The following is a 20,833-nucleotide window of genomic DNA, read 5'->3' on the forward strand; positions in this document are numbered from 1 at the left end:
AAATATCAGCAGTGAATTTAAACATTACACAAATGCCTGAATATAAAGAAATAGGATCACCTGTGTCCAAGTTAATTGCCTTCTTTTGCTGTATTCATTAGCCATCAATCCCTACATAATCTAAGGCCAAGATACATATGGAGCAATCTATGGACAGGCAATAGAATCCCGTGGGAGCTTTGGAAATTGAGGAGCTCGAGCCTCACCCCAGATGTACTGAATCAGAATCTTTATGTTAGCATGGTCTCCAGGTGATTTGTAGGTCCATCAATGTTTGAAGAGCACCTGTCTGGCCTTCAGTTGCCTTCATACATCTTCTTACCAACAGTACCATCTAGTCCAATATTTTTCTGTCCTGTTAGTTTGTCCATAGTCTCCCAACAGGCTTCTGTCCATAAAGCTGTTATTTAGATGCATGGCCCCATCCCTCTCATAGTCTTTGCTAAGGTTATGTCTTTTACATTTGGAGATACACCAATTGCAGAGGAGGGTGAAATTAGCCTGAGAGCAGGACCATAACAATAACCTGATTCTAATGGAGGCTATTACCAGGACAGCAAGTACCCGAACTAAGTCATCATTCTGCTGGAAGCATTCCGTTTGGCTGCAGTTCAACAAAAAGAAAAAAGAACGTACTCCAGAAAATCAGGAAGGTTTGCATTATCTATCAGCTATGTTCAAGGAGATGTTTGTGGAAAGTCGGGTTAAGGGTTCCTGGAAACATTAATCTCTGGACATGCTGGAGGATGCAGGTGGATTTGGAGCCAGGCGAGTCTACATTCACAAATCACATTAACATATTAAAAGACGGAGAGCTCTTACTCTGAGGAGCCCCATTTAGTTGTATTCAACCCAGCTCCATATATTTTTTAAATCACAAAATGCTTTTTTTTTTTCGTGAAACATTCATTAAAAATAGGCAAAACTCATCTTTGGTGAGACATGCTTTGTGAAATGTGAGTGGAGAGGTTCCTCTGAAATTGTCTAAAAGGTAACTTAAGCCCTGATGTTTTAGAAAATTTGACTTATTATGTAACAGTGAATATACCTATCTGTGTAGTTTCACTATTTTAGAAGTAAAACAATGCTTTGATTTCAAATATTAAATTAACTTAGGCATTGCTCTCCCACTCCGTCTCCCAAGCTGTGACTCAGATATCAGAACAAATTTTTTACCTAGTTAGGGAAAAAAGTTTCCCAAGTTTCAGAGCCATAAAAGCATCAGTAAGGCACCTATTTATTGTAGCACTCTCTTGTTTTCCATCTTCAATTTCCTAAACATTGAATATCTTGTTTTTCATTTTTCTTCTAAAAGCATTTGTGGTATATGATAACACCGCATGAAAGTGGAAGAGACTATATTGGCTCAGGATGCACTTGATATTTGTTTTTCTTAAATGACAAATGAAACTCCCAATTCAACACTAGGATAAGATTTTTTTTAAGTTATTAAACCTTAGTAAAGTTATATGACTTTATACTGGGAAAGTGAGTTCCAGAGAAGTTTAATGAACTTGTTGAAGGTGACTTCGCTAACTTATTACAAAATGGGGAATACAACTCTGGTTTCCCTAATGCGTTTTGTAAAGGATCCCAGATAAAAATCTAGGTTTCAGAAGATTCCTTATAATTAGGTATGAAAAAATGTTATTTCTGAAAATATGATTTCCTTATGAGAAACCATTGTTTAGATATGTTTAACTTTAGAAAAAATTTCCAACTATAATTAAAATCTATGAATTATAGACATGTTCAGTGAAATACACTGTCTCATAGAAACCATACTCAAAAAACAGAATGACTGAAACAGATGTTATGTATGGGGATTAGAGGGAAGTTATCCAGTTATATTATACTAATTTGAGAAAGATTCCAAAAAAATCCTTTCTTGGGGGCCGGTCAGGGGTGGGTACAGCAAATGAAAGAGAAAGATAAGGAAATGTGTTCCTTGGTGTTGAGTTTTGAATAGATCACTATTGTGTTATATTCCTCTGAATTTAGGATACATGTTGGATTTTGTTCCTTATCATGTCTGTTATGTGGACAAAGACAACAAACATTTGTTTCTTCTTGTCAATTTCATTATGCACAAGGACTCTGAAGGTCCACCCAAGATCTTTCGTGCACTAAATGTCTGGTGTTTGTAATACAATGAACAATTTTGGGGAGTTTGAAAATCTTTTGATTATGACCTTGAGGATTAGAGATCATTTGGTGTGGATGACTTCGAGGAAGTTATTTAATTTTTTTTTATATGTCAGTTTTCTCAGGTTTAAAATGTGGGTAATAGTAACCACCTTGTTAGAATGATTGTAACGATCAAAACATGTAATAATGCAAAGTGCTTATGCTTAGTGCACTGGTGTTTTGCACTTACATCTAGTTATTTTTTTCTCAGTAATTCAACAGGCTAAGGGATGATCTAGTACAGATTGAGATATGGGATTTTTGTTGTTGTTGTTGTTGACAAGTTGCAGACAAAATGTTTGGTTATTCCTCTCACTGAAATAAAACCCAGAAATATAGGGTATTATAATATGTTAAACATTTAGTGGCTATCAAAACTTATTTTCTTCTTTGAAGTTAGAGTAATATTTAGAGAGGGCATTCTGGGGTTTCCTTTCAGCAAAATAATTAGAAGTAATTTCCCTTCATTATTATAATTTTTAGAATGACTATATTAGGAGGAAAGGGAAGGTTCTTACCTAAATTGTATTGCAACTTTTCTCCGAAATAAAATAAACATGCTGTGTTAAAATTGCTGGTATAGGCCAGGCACAGTGGCTCATACCTGTAATCCCAGCACTTTGGTAGGCCGAGGTGGGAGGATCACTTGAGGTCAGGAGTTTGAGACAAGTCTGACCAATGTGGTGAAACCCTGTCTCTACTAAAAACATGAAAATTAGCCCGGCGTGGTGGTTGGTGCCTGTAATCCCAGCTACTCACTACTCAGGAGGCTGAGGCAGGAGAATCGCTTGAACCCAGAAGGTGGAGGTTGCAGTGAGCTGAGATGGCACCACTGCACTCCAGCCTGGACAACAAAGCCGGACTGTGTCTCAGAAAAAAAAAAAAAAAAAGAAAAGAAAAAAATGCCATTATAAGTTGTGCCCTATAAAATGTTAACGTTTCTTTCAAGTGAAATAATGACTTACTATTTCAGCAGAGATCACTCTAACATTTAGTTTTAATCTAGGAAAAAAAACCCCATATAACTAGATTTGGTCTTTTTATTAAAATGAATTGATCTTAGAAGAGCACATCATATGCTCAAAACATAGCTGTCATGTAAATCAGGACATATATTTGTTTTGTTCAATGAAATCTAGAAACTCTTAAAAAAACTGTTTACTGGCTTTTGATGTTTAATTGGGTGGAATGTATAAGAAATATCTGATGAATTTTTGACTTCTCTATTGACTTACAAGCTTATATACAGCCAATGAACAAACCTTTCTAAGTCTTGTACTCTCTTTCCATTTCTACACAAATACATATTGAATAGGAAATATTGAAATAAGATCTTTAGAATCCTCCTCTTGCAAATTATAGAACATATTAAAACCAGGTTAAACTTATTTAAATCTCTTTATATATTGTTTACCCCCCTACCACGTAAATTTTACTGATTTTTCCATAGTAAAAAGTCTAAAAATCCAATGCATCTTACCTCCCCTAAACTACCTATCTCTCCAAACCTATCATTATTCCTCCATATGTACTTTCTTTCAAGACTTAATTCAAGTGCTGCCTTGTTTTTGAGTTATTCTCTGTCTAGATAAATTATTGGTCACTCCTTTTAACCCAGGAGGCACCAATCATTTCTATTATTAATTTGATTCTTAGTATTTATTTTCTTTGTTGGGAGTTTTATTTATATTCCCTTCTAAAGTAGATATTTTACTTTTTTGGAAATCTCTGCCTACTAGCCCAGTACCTAATAAAAGGTCGATGATGATGATGATTTGAAAAACTATGTTCTACAGTGTTCAGATGTGCTTTTAGATAAGGGGATGATATAACTTTATCATCAAACTTTATAATGAAAAATAATCATGATGAAAATTTAAGATAAAATAATTTTAGAATATATTATTTGGCTAAGTGGAAAACTATCATGGAGTTTAATTAAAATTTCTTCATATTGAAAGAAGACAGGTATATAGAGGAGAAAAAAAACATAAAAACAAAAAACATCTCAGGAATTCCACCTTCAGCTGCCCTTACTTCAATACCATGCCTCAGAAAGAACTTCATGACTTGGCAGGCTTTACAGGTCGACTCAGTGTATATTCTGAGAGTAGCCAAGGGCAAAATTTAGTGTTAACTAGATCAAGAACTCAGGGGACCCAGGTGTCTACTGTTTTCCATAGAAATAACCATAAACAATTTTAAATACTAGATCTGCTTTCCTTTTGGGTTTGTATAATGTAGAGTCAAAATAGAGGCTCTGGCACCTCATAGACACAGATTTAAATCCCATTTATGCCATTGGTAAACTGTGTGACCTCTGGCAAGTTATTTAACCTCCTTATGCCCTCATCTCTAAAATTGTAGTACGAAAGCAACACCCTAAGTGTGATTGCAAGGATTAAGGGAAATAAAATGCAAAGTTCCTGGTACATAATTGATATCTACTAAGTGTGAATTTCTCTAAGTTCCTCGTATCACATAATGGCAGATTTTTATTTACTGGGTGGTTATTCTGTACCAGGCACTCTCCTAAACACTTTATATCATGGGGATTAACACATTTAATCCTTGTAGCATTCTTTTGCAATAGCTACTATCATCATCCTCCTCATTATTATCGTCCTATTTCACAGATCTGGAACTGAGCCACTGAAAAGTAAAGTAACACAACTAGTAACTAGTACTTCTGGGGTTCAAAATAAACTTTTCATTTCTAAAATTAACCCATACCTTCTTATCCAGTAGACAACATAACCTCTCCCACTATCAGGTCATTTCCATGGCCTATATCCTGTGGACAATTTGAAAGCGATCTCCTTTTAACCCTTGTTTATCTAATTGGAACATAGTTTGGAGAAGCATACAATGTTTTCCATAGCTGAGTATAAATCATTTCTTCCGTCCTTTTGAATGAGCCACATCATTGCTCCCTTTCCATTGTGGGAAATCTAGCCTTGCTTGTTTTTACCTAGACAAAAGCACACTTTTTGTCTCAGAACCTGTGAAAATCTCATCTTCCTTGTTACCACCTATAAATGATTAATGAGACAAAACATTTTCAAGGATTCCAAATAATCTAAAAAATCCCACAAATTTTGAAAATCCACAAAGAGGTATCTAGGAAAACTTTTATGAAGTTAAGAGATGTTATCTGCTGTTCTAGGCGTGGGTGACTTTATCAAAACATTTCACCCACTTTCAAATTTCCACTTGTTAAAACCTGAGGCCTTATTTGGCTGTCACTTACAGTACAGTGTTTTTCAGACAAGTTCCTGGCAGCTAATTTTAAAGAGATTTTGTGAAAAACACAAGCTGTGGAGTGCTCCTGTTGGAAGAGCGCCCTCTGACCCTCTGCCTTAACATAAGAAAAAAATGCCAGTCTGTCCAAACCTCACCCACCTTTGGTTATCTTCAGAACCTTACAATTTGTGTTTCCTAAGGCAGCAATTTTCAAGCATGACTTTGAAACACTGCAGGCTTTTTCAAGTTATTTCAAGGACTGGCCAAGAATTCTCAAAACAAAATTAATTTTGTATTTTTAAAAAGCAGTATGCATATCATATATCATTTGGCAGATTTAGGAGGTTAATAGTAAGCATTAGGAAATTGAATCAATAATAATAATGGGATATGGGGACCTGTAAAGAAACTCTCAATCCTGCTTCATTACTTTTAATGGCAAAAACTGTAATTACTTTTGCACCAACCAAATACACTGAAATCCTTTAACATACATCAAAGCAATGGGAGATCTGCAGAATGCTTTTGTCCATGTTTAACCATAATGATCAATGCATTTTGAATAGAATATTGTTATATCTACTATTTAGCTTAATTGTGATCATTAACAAAGTGCCCAGACTCTCTGAACATTCTACATGGCATACTATTTGTGAGAAGATCAGCATGTAAATAGTTTACTCTTCGTAAGCTCGTCTACAAGGTGGCTAAAAGCAAGAACTAGAACCCAGAGTCCCTTGAACTCAATGAATTTCCCTATTATTGCCCATATCATTCTTTCTTTTCTTTCTTTCTTTTTTTTTTTTTTTTTTGAGATGGAGTCTCGCTCTGTCGCCCATATCATTTTTAGTATCATCTCTTCCTTTACTTGGCCACTAAGAGTCACTTTTCTCTACTTAGAGCCAGACATTTAAATATCTCCAGCCTCCAGGATCTCATCTGGGTACTTGGGCTGCACTTCTTCATGTCAATCATTTTGCACTTGTCATCTATCCTATTAGGCTATAAGCTCCCCAAGGGCAGATATAGAGATATAGTATCAAGCTAACCTTATTTATTTATTTATTTATTTATTTATTTATTTATTTATTTATTTATTTTGAGGCTGGGTCTCGCTCTGTCATGCAGTCTTGAGTGCAGTGGCATGATCATGGCTCAATGCTGCCTCAACCTCCCAGGCTCAAGCAATCCTCCCATCTCAGCCTCCTGAGTAGCCTGGGACTGCAGACGCATGCCACCACACTCAGCTATTTTTTAATGTTTTATAGAGATGGGGTCTTGCTATGTTACCCAGGCTAGTCTTGAATTCCTGAGCTCAAGTGATCTTCCTGCATTGGCCTCCCAAAGTGATGAGATTACAGGTGTGAGCCACCACACCTGGCCAAGCTAATCTTTAAATACCCTAGAACACCCATTATAGTGTCTGGCAAAAAATAAATGCCCATAAATGTTTGTTGAATGGAACTGAGTCTTCAGAAACTAGAGATTTTTTCTAAAATAATTTTTTTTGCCATTTCAGTTTAATACATATTAGTTTTTCTCACTTATCCTATCATCTGAATTTTTTATTTCTTTGAACCTGAACAGGCTTTGTGTCTACAGACTGCTGAGCTTTTAATTTTGTTGTCGTTTGTTTTGTTTTGTTTGGCACAAAACTAAAAACATGTACAAATACATTTTTAATTGCATTTGTTCATTCTAGTTTTTACTTGTAAAGTGCACTTCTTTCTTTTCTTTCTTTCCATCAATTTCTGAACCTTCACTTCTTAAACTTTACTTTACCCAGAGTTTTCTCATCATATATGCATTTCATTTTCATTGTACTTTTCTGCATCTGACTATTTCATTTTCCAGTTGTTCTGGTATGGTTTTCTAAGTATTGTCCAATCCTTTCCATTAAGTTACAAGCTCCTTTAGGGCAAGCATTGCACACCTGTTTTGCACAACTTCTGAGGCCATTGTCAGTCCCTCAGCCCACTTTATAGAAATATAGTATACATATAGATAATACACACACACACGCACACACATACTTTGCCACTCAATGATGTAAAGTGACAAAAACTTTTATATTGGTAAAAATTATGAGAATAAGAATAATCATACCCTGATTCTTCAAATTCAAATATTTGTCTAACATTTTTTGATGAAGTCATAGCACTTACGTGTCATTGAATTGTTGTGGGCATGCTAACAGGAAAGATGGACCAAGTGGTTGACCCTGTGCTTCTGTGAATAGAACCTCAGAGTACACTTTTCTGTAAACATTTAAAAGGCAAGGAATTGGAACTTAAAATGGAGCAACCAGGGGGGGCAGGGAAACAGAAGAAACTTTTAAAATTGACGTAATAGTAATCATAGGAAACAAAAAGAATCATTCCAGTCTCCATTTTTTTTTCTGGATGCATTTTGTAGCTCCCTAAGTTATTGTGTTTTTAAAAAACAAAATATTCCTCGATCGTTAGAAATGTGATTTGATTTCAATCCCACACGGTCTGTAGCATCACTAAGCTACTGGGAACTTCCCTATGCAAAGGTTTGAGTTTCTTTCCAATGCTGTTTAATGTCTGCACTTCTAGTGTCCACATAAACGAGATTTAACAGGCTTTACTTCATACTTTCTTGTTACAACATTTTTACTTTTTTTTCCAATTGCAAAATTATTTCTTTTAAGCTCTCTGAATAAGTTTGTTGAAGCTCTCTATTCATCACACGTAAAAATCTTACATTAAAAGGCAGTAAAGGAAATCACGAAAAGCTAGATGTATTCCACCCTCTTATAGTTGAATACATAAAATTGTATATATCACAAATAGCAATTGAAACTACTCTTATGAAAACTATCTGTCCTTCTGGAGGGGCATTAGTTTAAATGCAAAGAGAAAACGTATATCATTTGTGAGTCTAAATAGTGTTGTTAGTTCTTTGAAAGGGCCATAATTAATAAGGTTGTAGAACACAACTGCAACCTGTAAAGCGTTCCATGTGTAGTATTTTGAAACCTTTTGTTTGTTTGGGTTCTAACTAGAGACAGAGGGAGAAAAAGTCAATTTCATTCTCATGGGATTTGTCTTATGTGGTTCATCAGATTGAGTTTAGTAAGCAGGGAAGTATTTCTCCTTGTGTAGCTAGTGCTTGTTTATTCTTCCCTTATTAAAAAAAAGAGAGAAAAAAAAACAAAGGATTGGCATTTTTCTTTTATGAACGTGGACTGTAGGGAGATAAATAGCCCTGCGGGAGAGGAAGGTCAAGTTCAAAGTTTTTCTTTCCTTTGGATTCAGGAATAAGCAAATGGAAAGACTAGCCAAACAACCCAGCAGCAGGCATCTGATGGTTAAGCCCTCCCCCCAGGACTTTTTATGTACATAAGCAGCAGAAGTCACTCGCGCAGCTGCGGCGCATTAGTTCCAATAGTTTAACAGGCTGCTTTGTAGCACGGACAAAGCCGTGCGAGCGCGGTGCTTTCCCTCCTTGTTCATTTGCTATGCGAGCTTGTCAGTGATCTTTGGCAGGGGCTTGGGAGAGGAGGGGTGACGTTTAATACGCTTCCGCGGAGGAGTGCGCTCGCCTCCTCTGCACCCAGCTCCAGGCTCTACAGAGAGACTGAGGCAGGCGACTGAATGCACTAACAGCAGCAGGCTCCGACCTGCTTCCCTGGACATTTCCGGGACCGTGAGCGAGGGAACCACGTTGCCCTGGATTCTTGCCAGCTGTACAAAGTTGACCAGGAAAATGGCTCAGCAGACAAGCCCAGACACTTTAACAGTACCTGAAGTGGATAATCCGCATTGTCCAAACCCGTGGCTAAACGAAGACCTTGTGAAATCCTTGCGAGAAAACCTGTTGCAGCATGAGAAGTCCAAGACAGCGAGGAAATCGGTTTCTCCCAAGCTCTCTCCAGTGATCTCTCCGAGAAATTCCCCCAGGCTTCTGCGCAGAATGCTTCTCAGCAGCAACATCCCCAAACAGCGGCGTTTCACGGTGGCACATACATGGTAAGGTTTGCGCAGACCTCGCAGAAATGGTGGCCGTTTCCCTTCAGGGATTCCTGCTCTCGCGCCTTTAATTTTGGGGGTAGGGAGGGAGGACCATCATCATTCCTCACCGGGGATTTATGGCCAAGTAATCTCCCTTAACCATAAATCCCACAAATGTCCAAGTCAGGGCAAGAATCCTGGAGACTGGTACTAGGAGTGGTTGAGGTGGGTGGTTCTCAAAGTTCAATTCCTATTGCAAGTTCCTACAAGAAAATTGGATGCCAGATGTCAAATAAGAATGCAGTTTTATTCCCATACGTACGTAGTGGCGTTTCTTTGATTCCTTAAACTAATTTCCCTGCCAGGTTCCCCAACAGCTGAGGAAAGAAAGGACCAGAAATGAGGGGAGGAAAATCATAGTTTGCTCTGTTTTCTGCATGATCCCCACTTGAACAGAGACACATACAGTGTGTGTGTAATGGTGTGTCTTCATAAAGCCCTTCCTCACTCCTGACTTTGATATACAGTATTCATAATCTTAAACATGTCTTTCCAAAGGAAAGAAGAAAGGGGTTAGGAATTCTACGCAGAAAGTTGCAGGCTGGTACTTGGTAGAATTGTTGTGTTCTTTGAATTTGGATTGTTAGAATATTTTGCCAATCTTTTTATTTTCTTTGTGAATATTTTTATCTTCTTTATAATGGGTGAATTTGTTTCATGCATATGCTTCCATGTATTTTTCTGGAGGATTCGTGATCTTTTCCTGCTCTTGAAAAAAAAAAAAGAAGAAGAAAAACCCAAATATTAAAACAGACCATCATGTGAGCTTATTTGGAGTATTTGGAGTTTCTGCCTGAGTAGAGGCCATTCCAAGCTCTGATCAGTGAGTCCGAGTACTAGGGTCTACGTTACACACTTAGATAATTTCAGGTAGTAGTAGGTTCTGTACATTACATCTACATTTTGATAAGATGAGTATAAATTATGATAAAGAAAACAACAAAAAAGAATGAGTGTGTTAGTTGAGAAACTGTATGACTAAATAATTTTTTACAGTTTTGCCATAACTAAACAGTATGTACGTTAGCAATGGGAGGAAAAAAAAAGCAGAAAGAAGGCTTTTAGGAGGAAAGCAGCAAAAAGTAAAAGGAATTAAAACCTAAACTAGTGACAAGACCGTGCTCAGGAATGCATTGATGTTATAGATGAAAGTCAATGACAAAGGAAATAAAAGGCATGTCACACCCAAAGACATGACCAACCTCAAAAATTTGGTTTTAAGTAGCTAGATCTCTGACTGGGAAAGTGTTCTTATTGTCCCCAAGATTTTAACACCTAGATGGCATTTCTGAGTTTGGTAGATGTAATGGCCATAAGAGGAGTGAGACAAACATTGACTTTTTCTGTCTTAAAGAAATTATTGGGAAATGATGGCTTCTCTTTGAGGAAGATTTTCTTTTCGGAAAAAATTGTGAGCAACAAACAGTGAATAAAAGAAAGGCATGAATAAACACTGGGAGATGCACTGAAGGAGAAGGTTGGCTCAAGGCCAGGCATCGGGTGCCAGAGCAGGAGAGCTGGCATGAGTTCCTACGGAGCCAGGACCAGAATTTCCGTGTCCGGTGTCCCTTTTGGTTGCGCTGCTTTATCACTGCAGTTCCTAAATTGCACCTATTGCTGAATGAGTGGCCCTCAACCCAGCTCAGCTGTTTGATTTCAGTCTGAGTGGAGCAACCTAGAGTTCAGCTGGAGGTTATCTGAACTATTTAGACATGTCGGGATGTAAGGAAGGCAGGAAATCCCATGAAAATAGGCTTTCTTCTGACATTTCTGGCACTTCCTTTTCTGGTGCTGTTTGGAAAAACTTCATGAGCACAATTTCTATCAATATTTCATTTTAGTGTATCAGGTCACAGCCCAGTAAGAAAAGCATAAAGAGAGCAATGGAAACCAGAAATAAAAATCATGGTGTCGATTTTCAGTAACTCAGAAGGAAGCAGTTTCCCCTATGGACTAAAACTATCAGGCAAGGGAGTTGGAAAGAGTATCTCAAGTTTTCCATATTGGTTGAATGAGCCCCAAGACGTTCATAATATCCACAGGCATCTTTTGACAAAAATCTCATTTGTGCTTTCACAGTTTGTACTAAGCACTATGGAGAATTTTGAAAATATGTTTCAAATTGTTCTGACATAAATATAAATATATTTGTATCTAATTTGTTGCTAGTACAGTGTTCTGCCTCACAGTGTTGGTTTCCTGCTCCTGGTATTCCCCTCCATTCGCTATGCATACACTTAATACCTACTGAGTCTAACATGTTTATTCTGTACCTAATTATTACAAAGTTGAGCAAGAACCATTTGTTGGTTTCCAATAATTTATACCATGGTAGAATAAATCAATAATATTGGAAGGCATCTGTTTTAGCTAGGATAATCTTGCTGTTCTACAAAATAGTCTGCAAATCTCATTGGATTGACACAGTGAATTTTTATTTCTTGCTTCTGCTTTTTGTGGGGAGGCAGCCTGCCCTAGCCACTGGGTGCCTCAGGGACCTGGAATTCTACCATCCTGTGGTTCCATTATTTGCAACATGTGATTCCCAAGGTTGCCAGGCTCAGATGAATCAGGAGAAAGACCATGAAAGATGATGGTATGTGTGAGCTTTTATGAGACAGGCCGGGAAGTGCACATGTCACTTATACTCGTTTTCTTCTGGCTGGAACTCAGTTCTATGGCCACATCTAACTGCAAAGGAGGCTGGGAAACATAGCTCTGTTCCAAGGCATAAGGTAAAGTGCTGGTGGCTAACCTATCTTGGTTATATAGTATGTTAAGGGCTATCTGATTTACCCTCTATGCCATGGTTGAATTCTTAGAATAACATCTGTAATAACAAGTCCTTGAACCTCTCGTCAAACCTCCTTGATGAAGATTATACAGAAGCACTTCTGTTGTTTGATAGGGCTGTTGATTGGAAAGACCTTGCTTCTAAACAGTAGAAGTCTCCTTCCCTGTAACTATCATCCATGGATCCAAGATCTGCTTTGGGAATCCTACAGCTTGAATTTTTGCTCCCTTCCATTATGAAGCCCTAAGGCAAGTGGCTTGGAGTAACCCACCAGAGAACCAGGGCCCTGTTCATTCATTTTGGTATACCCATGCTTGGCATGATGGCTGGTTAATGGTGGAAGCTTAATAAATGTCTGCTAAACAAATTCATTAATCAATATTTTAGTGTTCTCATGCTCTTAAAAAAGACTTCTCTTGGGCTAAGCATGGTGGCTCATGCCTATAATCCTAGCACTTTGGGAGGCTGAGGAGGGCAGAGTCCCTGAGCTCAGGAGTTTGAGACCAGCCTGGGCAACATGGTGAAACGCCGTCTCTACTAAAAATACAAAAAATTAGCCAGGCATGGTGATGCGTGCCTGTAATCCCAGCTCCACAGGAGGCTGAGGCACGAGAATCACTTGAACTCAGGAGGCGGAGGTTGCAGTGAGCCATGATTGTAAGGGACTTCTCTTTTCTTAAGTAAACATCCTGTTATTTCATTTCTATATGCTATATTTACCAGGTAGTTTTTATCTAGACTTCTCTTGGATTTTCATGATCCATTTAAAGAATAGCTACTGAATTGACAGCATACTCTAGGTGCTATGTCACTCAGCACCAAAGCAGTTAGAAAAAGAGACTAAACTTAAATTCTTACTTTGCATTTAGTAATTGTGTGACTTTGGTCAAGTTACTTAATGTGTGCTTCAGTTTCCCCGTTAGTCAGTTTTCTGGGAATAGTATCTATTGGGGGGTTGTGGTTTAATTAAGTACAATTATGTATAAATTAAGTGGTTGCACAGGGCTGGACCCTTAGTGGGTGTCATTATAAGCTAGTATTTTTTTTTATTATGTACTCTATGCCCATTATTCCAGCCTTGGTCTGCATGAACCTTTAGGATCATGTTTAAATTTCTAGATGATTACTCTGTCAGTCATTTGTGGATGAATTAGAGTGAAGAGACAAGAGTTGAAAGAAACGAGTGTATGTCAGTTTTATTACTGTAGGAAAGGAGAAGGCAGAAATGAGAGATACTACTGAGGCAGAACTGTGGGGTTTGGTGTCTCTTCTCTGCCCACTGCAAAAATACATCTTTCAAATTCCTGGTTTTCCTAAAAGGTTCCTCCAGTTCTCCCAACTGGAAGTAATCCGTTCCTTCTTTCAAGGAACAGATTTCTATTGCGCCTCTTGTCTCTGATACTCTCAATGCTTATTAGTAATAGTTTTATCACTAGCTAGTATGTATTGAGCACTGGTTTTGGTCTGGCACCATCTGTTAGGATTAGAACTCTCTTGTGTCTCTGCTTTTCACTAATCTTTTTGACTGCTTTTACTTAACATGTAATGCCTTGTAGTTCTAGTGATTATAGACATGATTCAGATTTCATCTGGTAGGGGATTCCCTCTATCATCAGCAGGAACTACAAAGTCAGTGGAATCTCTGGTGAAGAAAACTTAACTTCCAGTACTAGTTTATTTCAGGAAAATTGAAATCAGGAAGTTCTTCACATTCTTCAGGCTTTTCTCCTCATTGAATTTTAAGCACAGTTTTGGGGTGTAAGGCCTAAATAAAGTTTTAGAAGAACAAGGTAGAAATGCTGGTTTTCAGTCTTTGGGAACTTAAAAGTTGCTGTTTAGTCATATTTAAATCATAAAACCTGTTATCTTCACATATTCTTTTAAAAAGTAATTTAGTATTATAATCACTTAAGTTATAATTTTTTCATATTTTTATAATACACATCTGTATATCCACGACTCAGATTTTTTTTATTTTTTATTTTATTATTATTATACTTCAAGTTTTAGGGTACATGTGCACAATGTGCAGGTTAGTTACATATGTATACATGTGCCATGCTGGTGTGCTGCACCCATTAACTCGTCATTTAGCATTAGGTATATCTCCTAAAGCTATCCCTCCCCCCTCCCCTGACCCCAGACTCAGATTTTTAAAATGCCAAAATTTTGTCATTGTTTGCGTCAGTTCTTTTATTTTTTTTTAAGAATAAAATGTTACAGATAATGTCTAAAGCTATCACCCATCCTATTCTTCTTCCTTCGCAGAGGATCCTGAAATCAGTGTGTTCCTCCTTGAATGTCATTGTCTTTTAACTTCATATGTATGTGTCCTGTTTGTGTGTTTACCATTTTATATATAGAGATGGTACATGTATATATATCTCCATAATATGCCGTACTATAAAATGAGAAAGAGCAAGAAATATATATATATATAATATATATATATGTATATATGTCCTTAAGCAGCTTGCTCTTTTTTAGTACATAATATAGGAATTGAGTTGCGAATATATATATAAAATATGTGTGTATATGTATACATATATATGCATATATGAACCTATATACATATATTATATATACATATATGTACCTATATACATATATATACATACATGTACCTATATACATATACATACATGTACCTATATACATATATACACATACATGTACCTATATGCATATATACACATATGCGTACCTATATGCATGTATACACGTATGCGTACCTATATGCATGTATACACGTATGCGTACCTATATGCATGTATACACGTATGCGTACGTATATGCATGTATACACGTATGCGTACGTATATGCATGTATACACGTATGCGTACCTATATGCATGTATACACGTATGCGTACCTATATGCATGTATACACATATGCGTACCTATATGCATATATATACCTGTATACCTATATATATACACACACACACACATATATATATCTATATACCTACATATATATATACACACATATATATATACCTGGATCATTTTTTAAAATGCTCAACAGTACACACATGTAACAGCATTTCAGTCAATGATGGACTGCATATTTGATGGTGGTCCCATAATATTATAACAGACCAGAAAAATTCCAATCACCTAGTGAAGTCATAGCACAATGCATTAATTACTCTTGTGTTTGTGGGCATGCTGGTGTAAACAAACCTACCATGCTGTCAGTCCTATAAACATATAGCATATGTAGTTATGTATTATACTTAATAATAACTATGTTGCTGGTTTATGTATTTATGTATTTTATCATTGTTTTAAAGAGTACTCCTCCTACTTATATACAAAAGTTAACTATAAAACAGCCTCAGGTAGGTCCCTCAGGAGGTATCTAGAAGAGGGCATTGTTCTCATAGGAGATGACAGCTCCATGCATGTTATTGCCCCAGAAGAGCTTCCAGTGGGACAAGATATGGAGGAGGAAGATAATGATACTAATGATCCTGTCCTTGTGTAAGCCTAGGCTAATGTGTGTTTGTGTCTTAGTTTCTAACAAAAATATTTAAAAAGTAAAAAAAAAAATTAAAAATAAAAGCTTGTAGAATAAAGATATAAAGAAAATATTTTTGTGCAGCTGTATAATGTTAGTGTTTTAAGTGTTATTACAAAAGAGCCAAAAAATTAAAATTAAGAGTTGTATAAAGTAAAAAGTTACAGTAACCAAAATTAACTTATATCAAAGAAATAAAAATATTTATAAATTAAGTGTAGCCTAAGTGTACAGTGTTTATAAAGTCTATAGTAGTGTGTGGAAATGTCCTAGGCCTTCACATTGACTCACCACTCACTCACTGAGTCACCCAGAGCAACTTCCAGTCCTGTAAGCTGCATTCATGGTCAGTGCCCCATACAGGTATATCATTTTTTTATCTTTTATACTGTATTTTTAACTGTACGTTTTCTATGTTTAGATATACAAATACTTAACCATTGTGTTATGATTGCCCACAATAGTCAGTAGAATAACATGCTGTACAGGTTTGTAGGCTAGGAGCAATGGGCTATGCCATATAGCCTAGGTATAATAGGCTATACCATCTAGGTTTGTGTAAGTACACTCTAACGTGTCTGCACAATGATGAAATTGCCTAATGACACATTTCTCAGAACTTAGAATAAGCAATGCACAACTCTATGTCAATTTGCCTCTAAAAACCCAACTGTTTATACTCTTAAAATATTGTTACTACAGCTGTCAGTATCACACTCCAATCTAAGTGAATGTCACAATGAAAAACATTGAGTCATTTTACTATAACGGAAATGAAGATGTAATTTCCTGAATTTAACAGTCAGTTTAGGCTACACAGTGAAATATTTTCAATCTACTTTGAAAACATTAACCATTTAAAAACTAATATTCATGGGTAGCATTCACTAAGATGCATCAGGTTTGTTATTTATGATATATCTCTCAAAAACATTTTTAATTCCAAATATAATTAAAACCAAATACAGTTTTCTAATATAAGTAATTTCATGGGGATTATATTCCTGATTAAGGACTAGATGAAAACATTGTCAATTTATACTGTGCTCGATGCACTGAATGGAGGAAAATGTTCCAGCATGTATATAAGTGAAATTAGGCAGTAGGATATCTTTAGGAATCATGGTGACTAGGTAATACTCAACTGTATAATTTTTATAATTCTTGTGTACACGTATGTATTTTTAATTAAAACATATCCAGCAGTAGAAGAAGTACTTAGTAACAATCTTAACAACAAAATAATTTCTTTAGGTGGACTTTCAAAAGGCCTTTTAGGAGACTTTTAATAAATCTTAAATGTGTTTAGGAAGCTAAATAAGTGATTTTGGCCATATTTTTTGTTTACTATAAATTTCTCTTTATCAGGCATTGGCATTAGATGTAAAGTTGCTCATATTTAAAAGTAAACATTTGCTTTCTGAGTCATTATTTCTTCAGCAACTGTAGTTGTTTTTATGGTTGTTAAGAGAGAAATATATTATAAATTTGCAAGTCACAGAAGGGGAAAGAAACCATTTGTCACCTATAAAAGAGAAACACAGCCACTTAGAGTTTGTAGAGTAAAAATACACATATACACACACAAACAACTGAGTAGATTTTCAAAGCCATTATTTAGTGATTTCTCTTTGAGGTCTCTTTCTCCCTCGTTCCATCTCTCTTACTTCTGCCCTGCTTAGCTTTAAGGTTATCTTTTCTCTGTCTCTTATGGTAATAATACCCGGAGAAGAGCATTGCTGCCAGTCTCCTGGGAACTAGGAACCCAGAGGAGGGCTGTAGGCAAAGTGTAATACCAGAAGGTGGGGAGCAAGTTTCTGGGGGAAATCATCTGAGAAGCACACCAGGAAGTGCTGCTGGAATGTTTGTGGAAGACCAGTCAGCCCTAACCTTCAGCCATGTCTGTGGCATAACTGGCTGTTGCCCTCTGTGGGAATCATGGGAGGTGGAGGCGCTGCAAGTTGAGGGTGTCTGTACCATTTGAAAGGCATAGTTGGCTTTCCACGAAATCAAAAGACCTGAGGAAGATTTTCCTTTTAAAGAACATGCCGATTGGCTTGTCATGTTTAAGGAATTACAGGGATTACATTATGACAATTGGCATTGAGAAAAAAGTGAAGAAAACCTTGGATAACCTCGCAGCTTATTATTCATGTGTACTTCCCATGACCATTGACATTTATCTTAAAGAGAAAAGATGTGAAGCCTGTTCGCCTGTTCGTATGAGCTGAAGCCGTTGCTACTGATGGTAAAATCTCTTCTTAAGAAGACACGGTCTTGCAAACTTGGCAGAAATGTTGATAAGAAGAAAATAAAAACTTGAATCTTAAAGCTCATTAAAATAATGTAAATCATGGCTTTGATTTTTTAAAAATTATTCTTTGTGTAAATTTCTTTATAATTGAAAAGCTCCTATGTATTCAGATAACTAAAGGAGTTTCAGCACTTTTTTTTTCTTAGATAGAAAGCTACCAAATTTGTTCTTCAAGTAGCACTTTCAGGAAGAAGCTTTACTATCTCTAATGTAGCAAAATTATGTCTTTTTTAAATGGTTTTGCTTTTTAAAAAATCATGTTTTTAAAGCTGTGATTCATTCAGTATATTGAAATCACATATTTCCAGGTCTTCTGGCCATTTGATACTTGACCTTAGTTATTCAACCTTTTTGACTTGGAGACTCTATTAATAAGTCATATGGTTATAAAGGCATTTGGCATTTACAAGTAAAAAGTAATGACTAATAAAATTTACAAAGTGATAACAAACTACAGTCTATTTAAGATAAGCAATTAGAAACAAGTTCCAACTTGCTGCTGTAAGAAAGTAAGGTAGATGCTACATGGGTAAAAACAGGAAACAGAATTATTTAATAATTCTGTGACTCATAAATAGGCTTCAGGGCCTTCAGAATGAAGGTATTGGTGGTATTCACGTTAGGCCACCATCTGAAAGGCATAATTTTAGGTAACAGATAGGGAAATGTATAGATCACTGGAAAGATTCTAATTTAAAATTCTCTTTTACTAGACTTCAATTTTATACCATCTTAACACATCAGTCTCTTCTACTGTAAATAAGCAAAACAGAAAAATCATTTTACGTGCAGTTTTAAGGATATAAATACTCTCCAAGTATTTCAGATGAGGCACTTATTCTCAAAAGGAGATCTTGAAAAGTTGACCTGAGAAGAAATTACATGATTTCATTTTGGAATAAAAAAACTTAGGTTCATAATAATATAGCTTTATAACCTTAGATTAATTATAACATAGACATCCTTTTGGCTTAGGATTGCCTTGGCGATGTGGGCTCTTTTTTGGTTCCATATGAATTTTAAAGTAGTTTTTTCCAATTCTATGAAGAAAGTCATTGGTAGCTTTATGGGGATGGCATTGAATCTGTAAATTACCTTGGGCAGTATGGCCATTTTCACAATATTGATTCTTCCTACCCATGAGCATGGAATGTTCTTCCATTTGTTTGTATCCTCTTTTATTTCCTTGAGCAGTGGTTTGTAGTTCTCCTTAAAGAGGTCCTTCACATCCCTTGTAAGTTGGATTCCTAGGTATTTTATTCTCTTTGAAGCAATTGTGAATGGGAGTTCACTCATGATTTGGCTCTCTGTTTGTGTGTTGTTGGTGTATAAGAATGCTTGTGATTTTTGTACATTGATTTTGTATCCTGAGACTTTGCTGAAGTTGCTTATCAGCTTAAGGAGATTTTGGGCTGAGACAGTGGGGTTTTCTAGATATACAATCATGTCATCTGCAAACAGGGACAATTTGACTTCCTCTTTTCCTAATTGAATACCCTTTATTTCCTTCTCCTGCCTAATTGCCCTGGCCAGAACTTCCAACACTATGTTGAATAGGAGTGGTGAGAGAGGGCATCCCTGTCTTGTGCCAGTTTTCAAAGGGAATGCTTCCAGTTTTTGCCCATTCAGTATGATATTGACTGTGGGTTTGTCATAGATAGCTCTTATTATTTTGAAATGCATCCCATCAATACCTAATTTATTGAGAGTTTTTAGCATGAAGGGTTGTTGAATTTTGTCAAAGGCTTTTTCTGCATCTATTGAGATAATCATGTGGTTTTTGTCTTTGGCTCTGTTTATATGCTGGATTACATTTATTGATTTGCGTATATTGAACCAGCCTTGCATCCCAGGGATGAAGCCCACTTGATCATGGTGGATAAGCTTTTTGATGTGCTGCTGGATTCGTTTTGCCAGTATTTTATTGAGGATTTTTGCATCAGTGTTCATCAAGGATATTGGTCTAAAATTCTCTTTTTTGGTTGTGTCTCTGCCCGGCTTTGGTATCAGAATGATGCTGGCCTCATAAAATGAGTTAGGGGGCATCACACTACCTGACTTCAAACTATACTACAAGGCTACAGTAACCAAAACAGCATGGTACTGGTACCAAAACAGAGATATAGATCAATGGAACAGAACAGAGCCCTCAGAAATAACGCCGCATATCTACAACTATCTGATCTTTGACAAACCTGAGAAAAACAAGCAATGGGGAAAGGATTCCCTATTTAATAAATGGTGCTGGGAAAACTGGCTAGCCATATGTAGAAAGCTGAAACTGGATCCCTTCCTTACACCTTATACAAAAATTAATTCAAGATGGATTAAAGACTTAAACGTTAAGACCTAAAACCATAAAAACCCTAGAAGAAAACCTAGGCATTACCATTCAGGACATAGGCATGGGCAAGGACTTCATGTCCAAACCACCAAAAGCAATGGCAACCAAAGCCAAAATTGACAAATGGGATCTAATTAAACTAAAGAGCTTCTGCACAGCAAAAGAAACTACTATCAGAGTGAACAGGCAACCTACAAAATGGGAGAAAATTTTCACAACCTACTCATCTGACAAAGGGCTAATATCCAGAATCTGCAATGAACTCAAACAAATTTACAAGAAAAAAACAAACAACCCCATCAAAAAGTGGGCAAAGGACATGAACAGACACTTCTCAAAAGAAGACATTTATGCAGCCAAAAAACACATGAAAAAATGCTCATCATCA

At 36.5% G+C, this 20,833-nt stretch overlaps 1 protein-coding gene across 1 annotated transcript in view; it reads left to right on the forward strand.

The window, feature by feature from the left end:
• The first annotated feature begins 8,822 nt into the window (after window positions 1-8,822).
• PDE4D (phosphodiesterase 4D) overlaps window positions 8,823-20,833 on the forward strand; it is an 800,884-nt gene continuing 788,873 nt past the window's right edge. Inside the window, exon 1 of the mRNA XM_031003276.3 lies at window positions 8,823-9,425. Coding sequence (XP_030859136.1) covers window positions 9,163-9,425 — 263 coding nt within the window. The 5' untranslated portion in view covers window positions 8,823-9,162. The remainder of the gene's footprint in view (window positions 9,426-20,833) is intronic.

This window comes from Gorilla gorilla, chromosome 19 (assembly GCF_029281585.2).
Source record: "Gorilla gorilla gorilla isolate KB3781 chromosome 19, NHGRI_mGorGor1-v2.1_pri, whole genome shotgun sequence".
Lineage (NCBI taxonomy): Eukaryota > Metazoa > Chordata > Mammalia > Primates > Hominidae > Gorilla > Gorilla gorilla.